Source organism: Mycteria americana, chromosome 3 (genome assembly GCF_035582795.1).
Source record: "Mycteria americana isolate JAX WOST 10 ecotype Jacksonville Zoo and Gardens chromosome 3, USCA_MyAme_1.0, whole genome shotgun sequence".
NCBI classification, from domain to species: Eukaryota; Metazoa; Chordata; class Aves; order Ciconiiformes; family Ciconiidae; genus Mycteria; species Mycteria americana.
Window position 1 is genome coordinate 24,975,179 of NC_134367.1, and position 23,000 is coordinate 24,998,178.

Genomic DNA, 23,000 nt, shown 5'->3' on the forward strand with positions numbered 1-23,000 from the left:
ACACTAATTGAAATCAATCCTATCTTAAATCTAGCATGAAATATGCAACACATTTTAGCAGAACATTGAAAGTTCTCATTTATGATTACATGATGTTCTACCAGTTTTCTGTATTGCTACAGAAAATAACAGTTAAGTTTATGCAAATATTACTGAATGTAGAGAAAAGCTTTTTCAAAGAAGGTTTAGAAATAATTGGTACTAGCAATAACAGCACAATACATGCTCTTTTTATTAATATGCAGTGGATTGATTTGTCAGACAAGGTCATACAGATACAGTAACACATATTTTCTTCTAAATTGGTAGGTTAGATGGTTGCAGAACATTTTAGCCTTGAAAGCTTAAGAAAGTTATAAAATGAATCCAAGATTGAAAGAAATGGTCAGAGGTAAACTAACATACTCCTGGAATGATAACTACACAATATAGCAAAACAAAAGCAAATGCATTTTTCAAGTTTTTAAAATGGTTAAATACTTTACATAGTATAAACAAACCAATTCCCTTTCAGTAAATTTAATATACCTGCCTTCATTTAAATAAATGGGATTTTGTGATTAAGTTTTCAAAAGGACCTCAGTATCACACAGCTGCTCTGTGAAACTTGTTCATGCATACAGTTCTAACCATGGCAGGAAATTGTTCTGCAGTTGTGGATAATGAAGATAATGAAGGATAATGAAGAAATCGTAGTTCAAGGATTTCACACAGTCACAGTTCTTCCTGATAGTAACCTGCAGAGCAGATGCAGTCTGCCAGGTCAATTCAACTGACCCAGTCTGCTCTTTTTTGTTCTCTTTTACTAGAACTAATAGCCTTTTTTCTATCAAATGGTCTACTATACAAGCACTATTTTATTCAAACCTTTTTTTAATTGTATAATGACTTTACAAGTGACTAAGTGATGATGGCTGCTCACACATCCAGCCACATGACTGTCATATGTCTAGAACTACAGCTTCTGCCACGTGATTAGGCATTAATCTATCCCTTGGTCAGGACTACTTGCTCAAATGGGAATTTTGGTCATGAGATAAATCATTCGCAATCATGTGATAGCAAAAGGTTCAATACATTGTTGTGGACAAACCAGTTTTGACTCAGGGAATTTCTACCTAATTATGCTTAATTTAATTTATTACCACTTAACACAAACCTCTGATCACTGATTCAGGAGTTAAGAAGAAAGAGGACACAAACAACCACTTAAGTAAACAACTTTCCTTCCCTCTCCCCAGGCTCAACTTCAGTCAAACATCTGTCCTCCCCCTTCCTTGTCTCAACTTCCCTGTGTCCATCTTAGTTTCACCAGCGAAGTGAGAGTGAGCACAGGAGTTTGGGGTCATGTGCTCTCTTTTTGCTTCTTTGTTTTCCTCTGCTGTACTTAGCATTTTACTCATTTTCTCTCCTGCTTTTTGCTTCAAGTTTTCATGTCACTCTGTTTCTTAGTGTTCGTGCTACAGCGTGGGTCACCCATGGGCTGCAGTTGCTCAGAGACATGCCCCTACTGCAGAACAGGTCTTCCACTGGCCGCCAACCCCTCCAAGGTGTTCTCACTCCAGCATGGGTTACACAGAGGCCACAGTCCCTTTAGAAGTGCGGCCCCTTTGGCATGGAGGGCCTCTTTCCAAGAGTGTGTCTCCAACAGTCCCTCCAGCATCTCCAGCAGCACTTCCCTGGAAGCATCTCTGCCTCAAAGCAATTGCCACTTTCTTAATCTTCGAGCAGGGGCACTACATGCTCCTCTGACTGGTGGAAGTTTTGGCATGTGAGAGGTTCTTTATACCAGCTTTAGACAAAGCTGTTTGTGAGTGGCACATGGTAGCTCATGACCTCCTCCCACACAGGTCACCATGACAGCCCCCTGCTAGTTAAACTTTTAGCTTTACGTGTGTCTAAAACCTACCTGTCTTCCTAAAGGGCTATATGACCTGACTGGAAATTTCAGCATCATTCCTGGAGTATTTTTCATTCACTGCATGGAAGAAACTCTTGCCCAGCCTTTTTATGGGAATACTACTGTTCTCTATTTTTTCACCCACTTCCTCAAAAGGGAGGAAGTTTCAGAAGAAAATCCTTGCTCAGATTCTCTAACCCTCACTGGGACTCCACATCTGGAGAATCCCTACAACAGCTGTGCAAAGGTAAAGCACCCTTTTTAAGAATCAGATTAAATAACACCCTATAATTGTCAGTAATCACAGCTGGAAATTTGGATACATGTATTTGTAATCCAAACAGATTTTTTTGTGTAACTAGCATTTTCAGCACCTCTCAACAAAGGATGTCAAATCATCTGGTTTCGTTATAATATTGCCTTAGGAAAGTTCTTTTCCTGTGAGCAGGCTATCTCTGTCATTACAGCAAATGTAGGGACAGTTTACTAACACTCTTAAATTAGTTCATGCAGCAGAAATACTGCTATGTGCTTCCTTCCTTTTCAGACTGAAAGCCACCATTTTGCTGAGAGCAGCCAGTAAGTAAAACAGCCATGGCAGCCACAAACATCCATTGAGCCATGGCTCAATTTGTGTCAGATTATTCTATTGTCAACAGGAAACACTCAATGTCATGCTAAAATTGACATTTTGCTCAGTTTTTCACAGGTTTTACTAATACTCTATTAATGTTTACAGTGAGATAAGAAATGTTAAAGATGCACAAATAAACCATGCCATTCACTATAAAAGGCAGCATTTTTCTAGTGGTTTTTTTTTTTTTCCCTGTTTTAAGAAGAACTGTTTTAAGAATAAATGTAATGCAAGCCAGACATAACAACCAAGTGAGGTACTCCCACACTGCTTAAAATGGGATTTAGATTTAAGTAATCCATGGCAAAATGCAGTATAGTTTAAAATATCTATGAGACGTGTTGTAAACTAACACATAATGTGTCGTGGTAACATATATGGAAAATAATACTAACAGTCTTAGTTCTGCTTTCTAATTACACTCAGCAGGAAGTGTGTGGCTATGTATTTTACTCTTGTTGCAGATTAGATCAACTTAATTGTTAAAGTCACATTCCTCTTCTATTCTTGTTCCTCTTTGTCTTTCTTCCACAGTCCTTCCTCACCATAGTATGCTAACTTTCTTAATAGTCCTCTTTAAAATCTCATTTGACCTCATAAACTAATTCATGTATTTGTATGGTAGATCAAGTAAAGGAAGAAAAGCCTTAAAAACCCATACATTTTTGGGTGGTAGAAAGGTCATTACTTTGCTTTTTAGGGAAAGAACTCTCCATACTGCTGCAGCGTCAGCTTTATAAAAATATATGCTATTGTTTCTTAGCTGATGTCATAGCAGGAAAACAAGCATAAAATAATCCTGAAAAAAATATATTTCCCAATCTTCTTAAATGTGATTGTTCCTAGCATACTTCAACATACCTGACCGTAATGTTCTGAAAGACTGGATATTCATTCAGCCTGATATTACAGATAACCTTTACCTATTGTATGAAATACAAGGAAATGTGGTCATCTGAGAAAAAGAAATGAAGGCACAGATGACATATGCAGCTAAAAAGAAGTTTTTGAGAAAGTGGCATTGCAAAATCCATTAAATCTGAATCAAAAGCTATAAACCTTATCTGTTGCTTGCTCAAACCAGAATGTGAAGTAATGCAAGCAATAACTTTTTTCCCCTCTAGCTTTCCTTCTAGCTTTTGCCTATAGCATTGGCAACCTAGACTTCTCAAGCTGTATCACAGAGACATTCCATTTTCTGTAGTAATTATCCTCCATCTTTTAGTAAATGTTTCATACTGCTGTGAAACAAAATTGAAATCAGCCCAGTGGAAAAGTGAACAGGGAAGAAGGTCAACCTGGAATAGAGGGCGATAAATAAAATGATTGACTTTGCAGACCAGATTACTGTGTTCAATGTGAGAGTGGATGTTATTCTCTGGAGTATTTAAAAGGCTAGCAAGCAGGCAGCCATTGGAAATACAATCACATGCTTCAAAAAAAGGGAAGAAAATCTCAAAATGATAGAGCTTATTAAATACCACTAGCTCATTAACCAATCTATGTATACATACATGTGTGTATTAAAAAAAGCTCTTAAGATGTATTTCAAAATATATTAAAAAACCTGGATATTCAAATAGCTTCATGATTCTCCTGCAACAAATAAAGTGACTCATTTTCTGCTGCTGCAGAGAACACTTCTCATTTGTTAAAATCTGTTTCTTACAGTTACTAAAAAATAAGTGTAGTCCAAATAAATGACTGAAATGAGGCATATCATTGTGGTCACCTGGACACTTACTGTTCAACAGCAAGATGTGTGTGTGTGTGTGTGTGTGTATACACATATAGCTAATAGCATTGGGGCTTTGTATCACTAGGAATTCTTCAAAAGCAGCAAAAATAACTAAACACTTTAGGCATATGAAAACCAAATAGAATAAGACAGAAAGGTGTCATTCATATACAAATGGCTGATAAGAACTCAAATGCTGCAAGCTGTTTTCTAATTCCAGAAGTTTATATTCCCCCCCTTTTCTGATTAATTGTGCATGATAAATTTAAATGCAAGTGATGCTTTTGATGTGTAAAAAGGGCAGGTACTGATATCTTGAACTATATCCAAAGTAGAGTGTGCAGTCATGGCAGTATCTTTCTATAAACACAGAAGTAAGAAGGCTTAAAAACAGCATCCAGAAGAAGTTTGAACACTCCCAACAAGCTCCTTACAACTACAGAAATATTCTTGAAGTGAGACAGTTCTTTCCATTAACTTGCTGTGTCAAACCATGACTATGCTCCAATGTAAAAAAAAAGAAAAAAATTTTTTTTTAAAATGAATCTCTACAATATTATTTAAAACTATCCAAAACTAATTTTATACTTCAATTTAGTAAAACTGAAAAGCTAGTATATAATAAACCACAGTGTTCAATGACTGTCTCATTAAGCTTATTGGGTATATATGCAATACATCTAGTGAACTGTCCAGAAGCCCCTTTGGAACTGCATTTGTTGCCTGTACAGGCAATGGACCTGTAAGCACTGCTCCAGGTTTCACCAGACTGCAGACACATGGATCAACTTAGTGTACTAAGCTGCCTAGCAGCGTGCTAACAGGCTTTGGCATGCCGTCTCATTCTCGCATTTCAACTGCAGTGTGCAGACATGCACATAATACCTCCTCAAATTCAGTTGTGTCAGGAAGAGACCTGCAAGTCTTAACATCTGCCACCTACCCTTCAATACTGAAACTGCTTCATGGTCTCTGCCAAACCTTGAGCTGAGCTACAGATATTCATGAGGTAACCTTGAAAGTGCCTTTGGCACTTTTACTCTCTTTATCGTATTACACTGAGGAACAGTGTGTGATGCACAATCCAAGCTAACTTCAGCCAAACTAACTATGAAACTGTAGGTGGTAAAACCATGTTGAAGCACAGCTATATTGTTTCGACAACATTATGCTGCCGATACATATCCAGAACCGATATTTTCATAAATACTTAAAAATATTTTCTCTATTTTTCTTTTCTTTTTCTTTATGTCTTGAGAAAGCTGAAATGAACAGTACTTCTATGGATAAAGACTTTAGGCGAATGTAACAAAGATTCTCATAACAGCTCTTACGCTATACTTACTTGTTAAGTGAGTAACTGTCAGTATAGAACAAATCCCCAAATTGGATTTGTTGGATCTATTGCTTGTGTTAGAAAATGATCACTATTTCATATTATAACTGTAACTGGATGGGGCAAAAATTAAGTATAAAATAAATGCTAATAATACAATTAAGTATAAAAGTATAAAATCTTTCATTTTGTTTTTAATATCTGTTTCAGGTAACTGGATATTTCTTCATCAGAAACACAAGACCTATTTTCTGTGTCATTATAATGTCTGAATATAAATCAGAAATTGTTGGAATGTTGATATTGTGTAACAAATCTGCCGATTTTATTTTTACTGATTTATTGAATTCCAAAATGCAGCTAGCATTCTGGGTGGATTTCCAGTGCCCATTTCAAATGCTGCCCAGTGGCATGTTTGCACTTTCAGGTCTGGGAAATCTGGCTTTTAACAGAGATCAAATATGTGCCTCCTCTGGTCCATAGCAGTCTAGTAACTTACATCCAAGTCAATACAAAATAAAGATGTTGTCATGGTTTAGCCCCAGTTGGCAACGAAGCACCACACAGCTGCTCACTCACCCTCCCCTCCCCCGGTGGGATGGGGAGAGAATCTGAAGAGCAAAAGTAAGAAAACTCATGGGTTGAGATAAGAACAGTTTAATAATATAAAGAAAATATAATAATAACAATAATAATAATAATAATAATAATAATAATAATAATAATAATAATAATGAAAAGGAAAACAACAAGAGAGAGAACAAAAGCTGGGAAAAAACAAGTGATACAACTGCTCACCACCCACCGACCGATGCCCAGCCAGTCCACAAGCAGCAATCGCTGCCCCCCAGCCAACTCCCCCCAGTTTATATACTGAGCATGACGCCATATGGTATGGAATAGCCCTTTGGCCAGTTGGGGTCAGCTGTCCTGGCTGTGCCCCCTCCCAGCTTCTTGTGCACCTGGCAGAGCATGGGAAGCTGAAAAGTCCCTGACCAGTGTAAACATTACTTAGGAACAACTAAAATGTCAGTGTGCTATCACTACTATTCTTATACTAAATCCAAACCACAGCACTATACCAGCTACTAGGAAGAAAATTAACTCTGTCCCAGCCAAAACCAGGACAGATGTATATCTCCTTTTGCTCATAACTGAACATAATAGTCACTGTGTCCAGAAAACAAGTTCTATCGTCTTGTCCCTACTCATTTTAGTCAAGCAAAACACTGGCTAGATTTAATAGATATTTCTATCAAATAACTAAATTAAGTAGCTACAACCTGGCCAGCTGCTCACAAACAGGGAAGATCTGTTTGTGCATGTGGACACAGATGCCAGCTTGGGCTGCAAGGACCGCAAGATGATGAAGTTGAGGAACTGGCAGAAGGTTGGAATTAAGGTGAGCAGACTTTGGCATATTCATGAAGTTGGTCCATAGACTCTCCTAAGTAACAGGCATGAAGGGGAAGGATACTGGGGAATTTTTTTAGAGAGATTTGATAGCCTTAGAACAAGTTATCCCACGGTGAGGGAAGACTGGGAATTTGGGCAGAAACCCTGCAGGGCTAGACCAGGAGCTTTTCAAACAATGTAAATACAAAAAGGGAACATACCACAAGTGGAGGCAAGGACAGGTAATAAATCAGGAGTATGACAGCATTGCTCAGCTACTTAGAAACAAAAATCAGGAAAGTCCAAGTCCAGCTGGAGCGAAAACTAGCAAAGGACATTAGGGAAAAAGAGTCTACAGGTATGCTAATTACAAAGGGAAGTTCAAAATATAAGTGGGTATGTTGATGCATTGGGGGGGTGTGGGGTGTGGACAACCTAATGACAAATGATGCAGAAAATATTTAAGTATTAAATGCCTTTTTTGCCTTGCCTTCACAGTCCTCACCGTGTACATCTACAGTCTGAGGAGGATGTGAACACTCAGCAGTAAGGGAGCAACAGATTACAGACTACTGAGAGAGGCTGGACCTGTTTAAGTCCATGAGGCCAGATAGGATTCATCACAGACAACTGCCATTATGAAGCCAGTCTACCATCAGGAGAAGACCCTAATGGCTGGAAAACAGTTAAGACCACACTCATATTTAAAGAAATACTTTAAGACCTAAGAAGAATTCAAGTAATGGACTGTGTGAGACTGGCACCAATGTCTTCCACCAAAAGCAGACATGTTTACCTTGGTAAACAAAGTGGAACCCCCTGGCTGATGCCCCACTCTTAGCACTGAATCGCAGAAGAATTTGATTAGATGTAGCCAAAGGCAATGTCTCTCCTACAATGGAAACAGAAAATAAATAAATATGCAAAACAGAAACAAGTTACAACTCTTCAGTATGTGATCAAATATACTGTTAAAATACATAGTTTTATGTTTTCTTCTACAGTTAAAGAAAATGTAAATAACAGTATAAAATTAAATTTGCCATTGGAGGTTTGAAAACTTGTCAGAATAAAAAGACTTCATGATTCAACAACATAAAGTTTCTGACATTTACGGCAGCTGTTGGAACTAGAGCTGCAATAAACTACTTGTCTGGGGAACCCTACTGTCATTTGGGGCCAAAATTTTTTGTTAACTTTTTTCTGTGACTGACAGCTTTACCTCGCCTTGCAAAACACATTAAACAATTAAAAGTATTTAAAAATTGCCACAGGGGATCTTCATGTGATGTTTACCATTTCAAAACTAAAACTGAAATGAGAAAGAACAGATCCTTCAATAAAATATATGGTCACACACGAACTATATTACTTTATTAACTTTCTAAGAGCATTTCAAATTTTATATATTGACTTGAGGATTAATAAAGATGTTTAATATACTTTATCTCCTTTCCTGAGATATCTACCTACTGTCACAATAAAAGTTCAGTAATGCATCACTATGGACCAAATTACAGTACTTTTACACTGCAAGGATGCCACTCCATATGACAACTGTTTTTATTCTCATTGGATTTTATCAACCCATATTTTAGGAAATTCTACTGAAATTAATTATAATGCACTAAGTTAAAATATCTTAGACAACTGGATATATAGGATTTATAATTCTTTCACTTAAATTATTTTTATATTATTGTAACTAGCAATTCCACATAACAGAATTCTATCCTAAACCAATGTAAATCAGATGTCACAAGTAATAAGTGAAAATCACAAGTTTAAATTCCCTTCAATTATTTTTAAACGTCCACTATGAAAACAGACATTAATTTAAATTTTTTTATTTGTTTGATGCAGTAAAATTGGGTACTTAGATGAATTGTCTCTTAAATTTAAACATTAAAAAGCAAATATTTTGTTTTGTTGCTGAACTCTTGCCAGTAATTAAACAAATTTTAAAATTAATTTATGAACTCTTATTATGACACAAATAGCTAGGATTCACCAGAGGAAAATGATGAGCTGAATTTTTCAAATAATAAAATGTTTTCTATAAATCAAATAGATATGTTACATTCTTTTAATATCAAATATTTCTCCAATTGTTCAAAGTGAAAACCAAGAAGCCATGAAAAGCCCCGGATTCCAAAAATCTTAAACTCACATATAAACTTTCCTAAATACTAGGAGTGTATGACAAAACACATTCATAGCTGCAGAAATATATTTGTATATTATCTACTTGACATGAACATAATCATTATATATGCATACACTGGAAATTCTGTGCATGCTGAAATCCATATAAGTTTAGTTATGATTTCACAGGGTCAACATTTTGCTATAGTTACCTGAATGCAACAGCTGGCCTGCTTTTAGTTTAAGTGCATGTTTGCATAAAGATAATTGCATTTTGTGAATACAAGTAATTTGTGTTCAAATTAGACATTCAGAAAATGTAGATGTGTAATTCACAGAGTTTAGGGGCAGAGAAGATAATTATACGTTCCGATCTGCCCTCTTACACAAAGATCTGAGAATTTCATTCAATTATTTCTGCACTCATGCCAGTGATCAGTTCTTGCCTAAACCATATGTTCCAGAAGAATGTATTGATTCAAAGATTTAGAAGGGTCTTCAATTTCCCTTGTCATCCTGTTCCAATGACTTTATTATTATATTTCCAAATGAAATTCATAATATTCTTCTGATTTATTTTTTCCATACTGAGCTGTGTAAGAAATGTATACTTTTTTTCTTTATTACTTACCTGAGTGGGATCCAGACAGTGAACTAAGAAGTCTAGCCTGAGAGTTTTCTCCATCAAATAATTCTGCCACATCATTTAAAGCTGTCTGAAAATAGGCAAATTGTCCAAACACAACTACATTTAAAAAAAAAAGGAAGAAAAAGAGAAAGAGAAAAAAAATAAAAGGAGAGAAGATAAAAAAAGAACCTAGTCTTAAAATAAAAATTAATGGGATATTTTTGCTTGTCATAGTTACCAGTGGATTCCTGCATGAATCCTTTCCAAGTTAATTTATTGTCTACCATTATAAAACAGCTGAATTAAACATAAGTAATAAGAATCTGACGTGCTTTTCATTATTTCCGTATTTTTAATTAAAAAAAAAAAAAATTAAATCACTCTTTCTCCAAACGTGTGCTTTCCAGTCAAAACAAGTCTTGTTCTTTATTGCGTAGGTACTTATGAGAATAAGAAAATGGAATATCTAAAAAGGAAAGCTTTTTACAAAAAATTCATTACCAACCTTAGCAACTGTTAGGTAGCATCTATTGTCACACATGATTAGTTGCTTATCCAGCTTTAATCTGAGGAAGATGTTTTAAACTTATTGATTTGGCTATTTCTGTAACTTTGTATTTGTATTTATTTTATCAGAAAGAATATTAAAAATATTGAAAATATCAATGTGTTACTGGTTTTGACATATTCTGCACTTAATTTGTACTTCAGCTGTAAGCAATTTAAAGTGTATTAACAAATAAATAATTTAATTATATGACACGTCTCACCAGTAAATATCAAATGGTTCACTGAATTCGAATATCAGATAGCAATAGAGACATGAAGCAATAAACCCGTAAAATCAAGTCAATAGAAATATTACTTCGTCACTCCAGCCACCGATACGTTATTGACAACGGAGGAATCTGTTTTAAAATTATACCTATTCCAGATTCTGTATACAAACCACAGGTCCTCAATGCAGCACAATTTCTGTACAGATTGTATTTTCCAAATTCTTGTAAAGTTCTTATTTTTTTAAAACAAATTGCGTAGTCCAACCTCCTGATTTTTAAAAGCAGGGCTAACTCTGAAGTTCAATTAGGTTGCTTAGGTCTTTTTCTGAGCAAATTTTGAAAATCAGCAAAAATTCTTCTTTGAGCTACCTGTAATTAATTGCTGTCATGGTGAAGAATATTTTCCTTATCTCCAGTTGGAATTTATTGTGCTACAACTTGTGACTACTGACACTTGTTCTTTCTGCCAGAAATACTGCCACTATATATTTCTGGATGGAAGGGTCCTCCTTCACTTATCTTCTCCAGGCTGAACTTCCTTCAACTTTTCCTTGTACTGTGCTTCAGTCTCCTAATCATCTTGCTGGCTCTCTGTTGGACTTTTTCTGTTTTAGCAATCTGTGCCTTGTCATTGGGAAACACAAAACTATAGACATAGTTTCCAGATGTTTCTTCATGAAGGCTATAAAGAGGGAAACAGTACCTACTCTCAACTTTCAGGCCACATCCTTGCTAGTGCAGACCAAGTGTCCAGTCTTCATTGCTGCAAGGGCATCCTTTGTGCAAACTATTATCAACTAGAAGTAAAGTTATTGCAATGTTCTTCAATCCCTAAATCTATTAGAACTGCTAAAAATATATCTTTTTAAAGGAAAATTTATATCACAAATTAAAAAGGATTGGTTTGAAGTTGTGTCTATGGCACATCCAGTATAGAGAAATAATTTTGTCAGGCATTTGCCAAGCATTTTAAATGTTAGCTATAGAATCTACTTGTGTCAGTTTCTCTTTCTAACAAATAAGAATAAAAATATTTATTTGCTTAGATGGCTGGTGAAAGGGTTGCATAATTTTTAAATAGCGTATAGTAAAATACGGAATTTTGAGCATTATTTATTAAAAACTTCTAAATTGTGATAATATCCAATTATTCAATATACTAATTAAACACCAAAAAATTAAACACAATATATTACTTTAATGAACTTTACAACTACTGATATGGGCCTAGAGATATTTTGAATGTTTGCAATCAGGAATTCTAGTGAAAATATTGTGTAATACAGCCGCTAATTGGATACATGTATCTATCTGTAAAGCTCCAATAGCATTTCACTGTAACTACTGTCTTGAGGATCTAATCACTCAGAATGATTTGATGGATCCTTTCTGAAAGTTCCAGCCACTTTCTTGTCCTACTGGTTATTTTCTTGCATTCTATACAGTTCTAGCAGGAAAAAGAAGAATTACATCTTATCAAAGCTCACTTTCTCTTGTAGAAAAGTCAAAACTATAATAAAAAATACAGAGTACTTTTAAACTTTCCTGTAGTACAAATCTCAAGGATTTGTGTTACTCTCATCCCTAAAACATTGATGAATAACTTTTATATGATACATATTATGTTTTTTGAAATAGGAAAATAACTAATTAAAATATATTTTATTTGACAATTATTTAACCATAGTTGTTTCAAGTATCTACTTTGCAAATGTATTTCTTCCTTTTTCTGAAGAAATGGTTCTGAAATGTAAGAACAAACTTTCTAAAACATGATGAAAATAGAATTAATAATTTTCTTACTACAAAGCTCTGAACAAAAATTCTGAACAAAACCACTGAGCTTGTCTCTAATAATAACAATAATGGCTAATAATCAAGAGTTCAATACTAGAGTGACATTATGAATTATTATTAGCAGGTGTAATGAACTTTTCCCAAGCTCTCAACCTGTAAATCTCTAACTGCTTCTGTCAGCAGCTTTCCAAATTCCTCGGTGAAAAAACTGCTGAGTCCTTACAGGTTTTGTTGAATATAGAAAGTACCAAACACACTAAGTTGCTGTGCATTCAGTGTTTTGGTAAGTAAGTAGTAAAATGGATTTTATTGCTATTTGTCTGGACTTGAATTAGGGAAACCTGCTTTGCAGAAAACCATGCCCTGCACACAGTTGCACAAGTTCTAGAGATTTTGTCCAAGTATTTTTACACGTTGAAAGAACCAGTTTTGTGATTTTTCACAAACATTTCTGGCACTTTTATGTAAAATTGCTTTCTTTCCCTCCACTTACTTGTTAAATGTGATCCTACTCATCTTACCCTTGTTAAAACATTAAAAAAAAAAAAAAGTTAAAATATAAGAGAACAGTTGATACTTGTTTTTGGACAACTGATTTTACTTTGCAGGAAGCTTGAATGAATGATTATCCTCTGATGACGAATGATGTAATCAATGAAAGTATTCAGGATATGCTTGGATAGCAGACACAGATGGCTTAGATGAAGTCTATTGATTACTCTAGGGAGAAGTAAAAGGTCAAAACCCTAGAATCAATTTCTGTGTCAAGAATACATTTATTTTTGATAAGCAATTTGCAATATATTGAAAATCTAAGGTCACTATTACACATGAACGGTAGAACAATGATTTGAACGGTAGAACAATGATTTGAACAGTAGAACAATGATTAAAAATTGATAAATCATTAGAAGAAATTTTTACCGAATTCTTTAGGTACGGTTATGGAATAATGGCAAGTCTGTCCAGCAGTGTAATTATGAGGATAACTTGGTGATAAAACCACTCCCTCTGATCCAGTATACTGCCCTCCACATGGTGCTGGAAACAAAACAGAAAGAAATGTGTTACATTAATTACAGTTGTCTGTATTAGTTCAGTCTGAAAATGAAAACCTAAAGATTACAGAGTGACAGTTTAGTGTTTTTGCTTTTGTTTGGTTTTCCTATAATGACATATCTCATGTTTCTCTCTCAGGATATAATTTTTATTAAAATTTCTTTAAAATTAGAATACCTGAGAGTTTTATTTAACCACAAGTATTCATATAGGACTGGAAGTATAAAATATTTAGTTGAAAGAAACTGTAAACAGCAAATTGAGGTGGGTTTTTTTTATATTAATATACATCTATATCTAGCTATCTATGTATCTATGTAAAAAAAAAGATCAGAAAAAATATATGGTACTGCATAATTAAATGGCACAACAAAGTTGTCTTGTGTCTCGGAGAAATACATAGATATGCTAACAGTACCCTGCACAGAATGCCATGGATTCTGCTTTGTGAATGTATGCTTGAATTGCCTTGCTTTTCATAACTTCCTAGACGATTATCAAAAGAGCATAGAGCTTATACATATAAAAAAATCTTTGGATTCATATGTTTATAAGACAGAACAGAAAGAGTAAGAGAAACTCTTTACAGCTAAAGAAGTTAGAAGAGATATCTAAGGACGGTGGAGCCCCAACCTTCAAGACCAGTCAGGAATTATGTAAGTAGCAGTTTTGCCTGCATCATGAGGGAAAAAAATGAACAAGCATGCCTGGTATGTTCCTTCCATGTATGGGCAATAAATGTGGCATGCTCAGGGACTGCTGGATTTACCAATTATAAGTGAAAGCACTACATCATAGGAAGTCTGTGTCTCAAGGATTTCTCAGAAAAAAACAAAGCAGGGAGTGGATGAAAGGGATATATGCTTTTGGAGAAACAGCAAACATAAGGAATGGCTATTTTTAAGTTAAAATATCTCCTTGTGTTGGATATTGAGTAAATACATCTCTATACAATGAAAACAAAGTATTGCTGTCACTCTTTTCAACTCTCTGAGGAGAAGGACCTGGGGTCCAGGTGGACAAGCTCATTGGTCTAGGGCTATCAAAGGACCCTGTTACCAGCTCCCAGCTCTGCTGACCCAGCTCATGTGCTGCAGGACTGTGCCCAGTGAGTGAGGGCACAGCCTGCGCTTTGGTCATCCTCGGCTCCTGGCTCACCTGCCCTTGCGGAACAGACCTGCTCTTTCTGCTCCCTGACAGCAACTGGGCTTTAAAATCACACTTGAAATATCTCTACAAGTTTAACTTCCTTATACAGGCAGCAATTAATACTACAAATCTGTGTCTTCTCTTAGCTGCTTACATGAATTATTCAAAAATCCAATGTAATGATAGAAGATGAGAAGTTTAATCTATCAGTAGGCTGAATAGGATTATGTGGCTGAAGTGAAACTCAAATATCACAAGCAATCAGTTCATGCCATGAATTTAAAATCTTTATATTTTTTTCTTTTCTTGCTTTGAGAATACCAGAAACTAAGCCACAAAGTCTATCTTCTAATTGCCAGATGAAATTCTCAGGTCATGAACATTTCACTGGAATGAAAGTATATCACTTATGCTTAATTTAAAACAAATTCCAAAGTTATGTTCCCTTCTAAAATGTGTTTTCCTGTTTTTAGATATGTTTTTGATAATATCTTTGATAATATTTATGATAACATCTTGTAGTATATCCACTCTGTAAGGAAAGCCTGGGAGTGCTTAGGCTAAAGAAGATGCAAGAAAAGTTCTCTTGTAGGTTAAGGCTGTAAAATTTATCAGTGCAGTGCTGTGGCAGTCAAACATATCCTAAAGAGAGCTCTCAGTTTTGACTATAAGTAATGTTTGTTTTAGTGAGCAAAAAATACATATTCAGAGGATGTATTTTAATAACATCATTAAGGATTGTGAAATTAATAATGAAACAGTATGCCTGAGACTTTCCATTAGTGTTTCAGAATATAGCTACTGGCACTTGCCAACTGTTACCTAGATAAATATGAAATTTGTTTTCATCATGTCTGACTGTAAAATGCTACCTTAAAAAAAAAAATAATTAAAAAAAAATCACAAAGTTGAATTAATTCAGTTAATTGGGGTAACTGACTTAAAGAACTAAGTGCTTCATTTTCAGAGATTCTTAGGATTTACTATACAGCACTCATTTTAGGTTCTTCTCCATTTTTCGTGCTTCAAAATTTGTAATGTTTTTTCATCCAAGATTTTAAAGAAGTTCAAAAAGGCGTAATTAACTATCACTATAAAGAAAGAAATATAAACTCAGAACATTGTGCTAAAATAGCATCGTGAGCATTTTTGTTTGATATTTTCAGTTTTGATTGGGTTAAGTTGTATGTTACAAGATGGCTTTACGTGACAGCGAAGTTGATCCTGAGTGTATTTTGGTTCTGGCCTCCTACCCTTAAAATTATGTATAAATATGTTTTATATAATGATTCTGTATTTTGTATCTATATTTAAACATAAAATAATTTATTTTGTTTACACTTTCCACTCACATCATTGTTCTTTTACTTTAAATTATTAGTGTCTCAATTTTACTCAAAAACATTCCCTGTGACAAAAAGAAGGATTCTTTGCTCTACTTCCTTTGGATCTTTGGCACAGTCATCATTACAGTACTGTGGTAAAATGAGACTTACAGGGATCCAAAGAGCTCATGTAGTCCTCAGTAATCTGTGGTTCCATTATAACCCACGATTTGAGATTTTTGTCCTTCTCATAAATCAAGTCTATTTTATTAAAGAGTTATTTAAGACTCCATAAAGGAGTATAAAGAGATAAATTTTTATTTATCTAGTACGGTTTACTCCACACTAGAGACATAAGTGTAGTAGCCATGTCAATGATACTTTAAAAACCTCCACACCTTAACTGAAGTCATAAGAGTATGTGTTTTAAAATGGAACACACAGTAAACCATACTAGATAAACAGACTTAAAGTACTTCCAGAAGCATGTATTCCACTTTAGTTTTACTCAGATTTAACGGTGTCAAGATACCCAATCTTTCAGTTAGTAATTTCTGCTTCTTTAGACACCCAGTGTTATTTAGAATAGATATCACAAGCATCTCAATACTGCATTAATTTTCACCTTGGAATAAGAATTATAATTATTGAGGCTGAAAATTAAAATGAAGTCTCAGAGCTATGGCTAACTAATTTATCCTCTATCTCTTGTTTCAGCATTTGTGTTGTATAAATATAGAACAATTTTAACAAATTAAAAGAAAGTTACATATATTAGTTCTTGTCAATAAAGTACTAAATGATTTATGTTGAAAAATAATTTCCTGTAAAATTTTAGATTTTTAATTATCTATTGGATGATCATCAGAATTAACTCAGTATGAGATATTGATGTCTATTTTGTTAAAATACAGGTATTGTTTTAGGAGCTCTGTCTGTCTTCTAGAAATTTATTTCTGGGTGCAGAAAATAGAGGATTCAAAAGAACATTTCCCCTAATTTTTAATTTCATATTTTATAAAGTGTTATAATAATAGGTATTATTTTAATAGGAAATTATTTCTTAAGAAATAGGATGTGCATTCTGCTTTAAAAAATTAAGAAAATAATTGTTGATTTTTAAAGTTAAATTTGAATTCTGTGTCAAAGATCCCAAAAAATAAGATGAGAAGTATATCAGTTTGCAAGGTGAACCACAGGTCATTTTTCTTTTTCTACACTACTCAGTGTTTTATAGCTTCTTAAATAATACAAAATATAATTGTTCTACAAGTGTATTTTCATAAGGCATTAAAGCTAAGCTATTGCAATGTCACAGCAAAAGCTGCTTTCTGCATTCTTTATAAGTAAAACAATTCATCCTGCTGCTCCTTGTGATCTAAATATTCACCACATAGAGGGAAAAAATATTTGCTATTTTCCTTTGAAATCTTTTAAAAAATGAAGTTACTGAATCAACAACCCCTGAGAAAACAACATCCATCCTAATTGCTCTTTTTTGTTGACGGTGGTCAGCAAGCTCAACATGAGCGAGCAATGTGCCCTGACAGCAAAGGTGGCTATCAACCTCTTGAGCTAAATGTTAGGAAGATCATTTGCCAAAGAATCGAGGGAGGTGGTCCTTCCCCTCTACTCAGCACCGGTGAGGCTGCATCTGGAGTGCTGTGTCCAGTTCTGGTCTCCCCAGTCCAAGAAATACATGGACTTAGTGGAGTGAGTCCAGTGAAGAGCCACAAAGGTGATTAATAGACTGGTGCATCTTTCATATGACCTGATGCTGAGAGAGCTGGGACTGTTTAGCCTAGGAAATAGAAGGCTCGGGGGGAACTTATCAATGTGTATAAATACTTGATGGGAGGAAATGAAGAAGAGGGAGGAGCCAGATTCTTCTTAGTAGCATCCACTCACAGAACAGGAGGTGATGATCACGAATTAAAACACATGAAATTCCATCCTAACACAAGAAAACACTTTTCTACTGTGAGGGTAGTAAAACATTGGCACAGGTTGCCCAGAAAGGTTGTGGAGTCTCCATCCATGGAGATATTCAAAACCCAACTGGACACAGTTGCGGGAAATGTGTTCTAGGTGACCCTGCTCGAGCAAGGATGTTGGAGTAGGTGATCTCCAGAGGTCCCTTCCAACTTCAGTGATGATATGTACAGGGGTCCATTCAGGAGATAAGCTAATTACAGTGTAGGTTTGAGGACAATCCAGTAGGCCGGGTCAGAAACAGAACTTTAAACAAGTACATATAACATAAGTCAGGGAGAAAGTGAAGGCCCAGGGCTGAGTTTAAATAGATCTCCTGGGCCTTTGGGCAGGGGTTGTAAGTAGAGATCCCAGCTGAAGCTGGTCAGGGCAATTAAGACCTGTCTGTGCTCTCAGGGCCACACTTGCAGGTATTAAATTAAAATCTACACAAACTGATACTTTAATACCCTGTGATTCAAATTAATAATAATAATAATAATAACAATGACAACAACAAAACAACAAAACCAATAATAATAATAGCTGTGTACAAAAATAAGTATATGCAATAATGATAGGTATATAAAAATAACATTATAAATAATAAAAACTTGTCTACAGTAATTTCATTTTTTATGGGTAAATCTGTTTAGCATGCAGCTATTGACCTGTTGCTCTAATCTGAAAGGCTTGAAAATAAATGTTGCATACTTTTGCATTATTCCGGGTTCTTTGTTTCATTGGTAAATTACTGGTTTTCTTTACAGAATGGTTCTACAATCTCCATGCCTTTCCTTAAATTGGCATAATCCATAATTCTGTCAATATTCTGCCCACCACTGAAAAGATGAGTTTAAATGAGATATGCATATGTGTGCATATGTATGTGTGCATGTGTATGTGTGTGTATATATATACATATACATAAAAAAACCCAAACGTGTGTGTTTGTCTCTGTGTGTGTATGTATAGGCATATATGTGCACTGGTGAGACTGAACCTGGAATACTGTGTTCAGTTTTGGGCCCCTCACTACAAGAAAGACATTGAGGTGCTGGAGCGTGTCCAAAGAAGAGCAATGAAGCTGGTGAAGGGTCTGGAGAACAAATCTTATGAGGAGCGGCTGAGGGAACTGGGGTTGTTTAGCCTGGAGAAAAGGAGGCTGAGGGGAGACCTTATCGCTCTCTACAACTACCTGAAAGGAGGTTGTAGAGAGGTGAGGGACAGTCTCTTCTCCCTGGTAACAGACAATAGGACGAGAGGAAACGGCTGCAAGTTGCAACAGGGGAGGTTTAGACTGGATATTAGGAAATATTTCTTCACCAAAAGGGTTGTCAAGCATTGGAACAGGCTGCCCAGGGAAGTGGTTGAGTCACCATCCCTGGAGATATTTAAAAGACATGTAGATGTGGTGCTTAGGGACACGGTTTAGTGGTGGACTTGGTAATCTTAGGTTAATGGTTGGACTTGATGATTTTAAGGTCTTTTCCAACCTAAATGATTCTATGATTCTTATTTTGTCTGTTTGTGTGTGTGCATCGGGGCAGGGATTACAGTCCAAAGTGCCTGAAATAATGTGAGACTTGTACTAAGTCTAGTAGAGTGGTGTTTTCATAGCTGAAGTCATGGAGAGAAGTAGCAGTTAAGCACTATGGATAATCAGCAACCCACTGCATCAGCTTCCCATGCCTTTTTTCTTTAGGACTATAGACATAGACATCGGCTATGGCTACACTGGACACTAAACACTACAAGAGCCTGTTCTTTGGCCTTGAGACCAAACAGCATGATGGGCCACAACAAACACCTGTAATAGTATTAGTCCTAGTACTACTAGTCTCACTTTCAGAAACATATGCAGGTGGCCTACTGGGAACAGCCTCTGTCCCATGCTTACTCCTGCACTGTGACTATGAAATTTTAAATAGTGCTGTAAGGTCTGGACCAAAATCATGCCTGGAAATAGTCTAACAACTTAAGTCTAACAACTTAACCTATTTCCAGTCCCCAGTCCTTGCTCTGAGCGCAATTCAAATAGTATATGCATAGTCTAAGTTGCTACATCCTTTTAAAAGGCAGTTCTAAATTTCTATCACTAGGAAGGTAATACCTAAAAATAACACATCTTGAGACTATGTGGGAGCACAGATAATCCCTATTATGATAAATCAGTCATATATTGAAGCTCCATTTTGTTGAAAAGACTGCCCCTACTTGCAGTCTAACAATAAACTGGCAACAGACAATACAAAGAGAATAAAAAGAAACAATGGATAGGCCAGTAATACTTCATAATTACTATTTAGTCTATTTTATATGGATTTTCATATAGATCGCAAAGCCTTGCACTAAAATTGATGTAAAGGGGAAGCCATGGAAACTTACATACTACATTGTAATCATTATTATGAACATAACAATACATGTTGATTTCAGAATTGAAATATATTAAATATATTTTCAAATAGTTAAAACAATACATTAATGACTAAGCTATAGTCCCAAACTCATATAATTATAATTTTTATTTTTTAACTTCAGATTTTTTTTAATACAAGCTATATGCATAGAAATAGCATAAATAACCTAAGGCACTGAGAACCTCTGAATTCACTGGGGGGACAAGGGAAATGGTAAGAAAATGGTACATACCATTACAAGATGGCAACGCTCTGTTCCATGCTGGCTTTCCATCTGCACCAATTACACATGTTATAGTTGAAGGATCGATAATCTTATATCCAGAATCACACTGGTAAGTAATAGTTGAACCAAGCTTAAAGTCTGTTCCAATTCTTGTCCCATTCATGATGTTTCCAGGATCAAAACAAGCTTCCCGTGGCTTTTCTGTTAAAATGAATTAAAGTAAATCTATATACACTTTCAATTAAAAAAACCCAAACCCTGAACAATTATCAGTGTTCTTTTCCAGTCAGTTTATATTTTTCAACAGCTTATTAAAATATTTTTCTTGTTTCTGTATTCTTACTACAAGATCATGCATGTTTGCATTAGATTGGTTATCTGGCCAAGAAAATTATACTCAGAAGATCTAACCAATAGCATTTTCTTCCTACCTTTTGTTAGCAGAACTCTCCAAAAGCTGAATGACTCCAATGAATTTTAGTAGTGTAGAAGAAAAACTACCATTTCTAGAACTCACCACTTAGCACTATTATGTTTTTTAACCAAGTATCATGCTCAGTACTCAATAACTTCTGGTTAGAAAGCTGCCATACTATGGAATAATTTAAACATTAAAAATGTATTGTTCCTCTATGCTTCACATTTAAGGAGATCTAACATAATAACTAGATCTAATAATAATAACTAGAGCTTGATGGTTGACAAAATAAGCACAACAGTTATTTTCTGGCATGAGCTAATAGGTACAAAATCTTTAAGTCAACTCACGTTGATTTAAATCTTTAAGTCTTAAATCTTTAAGTCAACATTGATTTTAAAAAGACTAGGATTTCATTCATCATCTTTGGCAAGTTAAAATACAAAGAAAAGGGATGGGAGAGATAATTCATATTAGAAATTACTCTGTTTCAAGAATATGATTGAGATGATCTTCAAATAGGAAGGATTTAGGCACAGAACATTCTTTATAACTAAAAATATGAAGACAAAATATTAGTATTACTATACTGTTGATAACTATGCAATGCTTTTTCCTACAAAAGGCTTAAACACAACTCAGTCCCTTTAAAATCTATGAAAATATTGTGTAATATTACTTCTATAAACAATATTTTGCTAAATATGTGAACTCTTTAGGAGGGAAGGACACACCTAATATAAATAAAGTTCATTATAGGAGACAAAGATTTTTTATTAAAAAATTCCAGAGTCAAATTCGTAGTCAAAGTTTATAGCATGCCTCCTTCCCTTACTAAATGTTGATAAAGCACACATTTTAATGAAATACTCAAGGAATATTATCAGAAAGCAAAATTGGATGCCCATAATCAGAAATGTAAAGTAATAAATCTTATATAAAATATTAAATAATGTCCTTAATAAAAATATTGAATTATTAGGCACAGATGTACTGTCCATTGACTATAATAACTTTTCAAAATATACTGTTCTGCTCTTATATGTTATATTTTTATTTCCTTATTATTTCATTTAACTTCCAGCTGCATAGAGGCACACATATCAGACTATGCTGAGAACAGAAAATGCATACACAGTGAAAATGTGTATGCACATTTTCAATGGGCATCTTTATCTGTTTATCTCCTTCTGCTCAACTTGTCATCTTCTTTCCTTGTAGGCCAACAAGACTTCCTGGAACAAATTGTTTTCCCATTTTATTTTTATATTTTGTTTCAAGTTTAGGTAAGAACAAACAGACTAAGATTTCATCTATGGCAATATGACAATTACTTTGGGAAGAAAAGACTTGCCAACATGGAGAATAATGCATGATGCTGGATGAAAGATGAAGACTAAATTAGAAAATTATTTAATAGTTCTTTCTAACCTCCCTCTCTTTCATTGGTATGTTTTTTCTATGTTCTTTAGGTATTTTTGTTCCTTCATTTTTGACAGGTACATTAATGTGGTTTGCTTCCATTGTCAAGAATAAGAAGCTGAGGCAGCATCTCTGTTGATGAAAAACAGCTTGATAAATCTCAGCAGAGATTACAATCAAGCCAGAGACATCATCTGTGACCAGAAAAGAAACCAGCACTTAAAGTGAGTGTGTGTCTTTAATAAACAGTCAGTGTAACCCATTCTCTGGCTGGTAATAGGTACCCCCAAATGCAAATATTGTCCTGCAGCAGTTATTCAAAAAGGTATATGTAGATTCAACAACAAAGTGGAAAGGGAAATGTATTGGTATGTATCAGCACGGAAGCAGCAGCAATGTATTCTGATTGGGTAAGACAATTCCATTATTCTACAACTCTTTTCCAAATGCTACTTTTGATGTGCATCTTCTATATCTATTTTTTTTTTTCTGGAAGATGAAAATGTGCATAAGTAATGTGAAAGAAATTTCATGAAAGAGGATTTCTGTGTTCCTCCACACACTTTTACAGAAAGTAGTTTTTAAAACCTACATCGACGCAAAGAGGTATTTGGCAGTTCAGTATGAGTACATCTAGAAGTAAACAGATTTGAGT

The 23,000-nt window shown here is 34.9% G+C and overlaps 1 protein-coding gene across 1 annotated transcript in view; it reads right to left on the reverse strand.

Annotated features, from left to right (window-relative positions):
- Positions 1 to 23,000, reverse strand: part of CSMD1 (CUB and Sushi multiple domains 1) — a 1,314,206-nt gene that overhangs the window by 201,382 nt on the left and 1,089,824 nt on the right. The window contains exons 30-33 of the mRNA XM_075498045.1: positions 20,512 to 20,706; positions 13,277 to 13,393; positions 9,780 to 9,893; positions 7,800 to 7,895 (exon numbers count right to left, since the gene is read on the reverse strand). Of these exons, the coding sequence (XP_075354160.1) occupies positions 7,800 to 7,895; positions 9,780 to 9,893; positions 13,277 to 13,393; positions 20,512 to 20,706 (522 nt within the window). The remainder of the gene's footprint in view (positions 1 to 7,799; positions 7,896 to 9,779; positions 9,894 to 13,276; positions 13,394 to 20,511; positions 20,707 to 23,000) is intronic.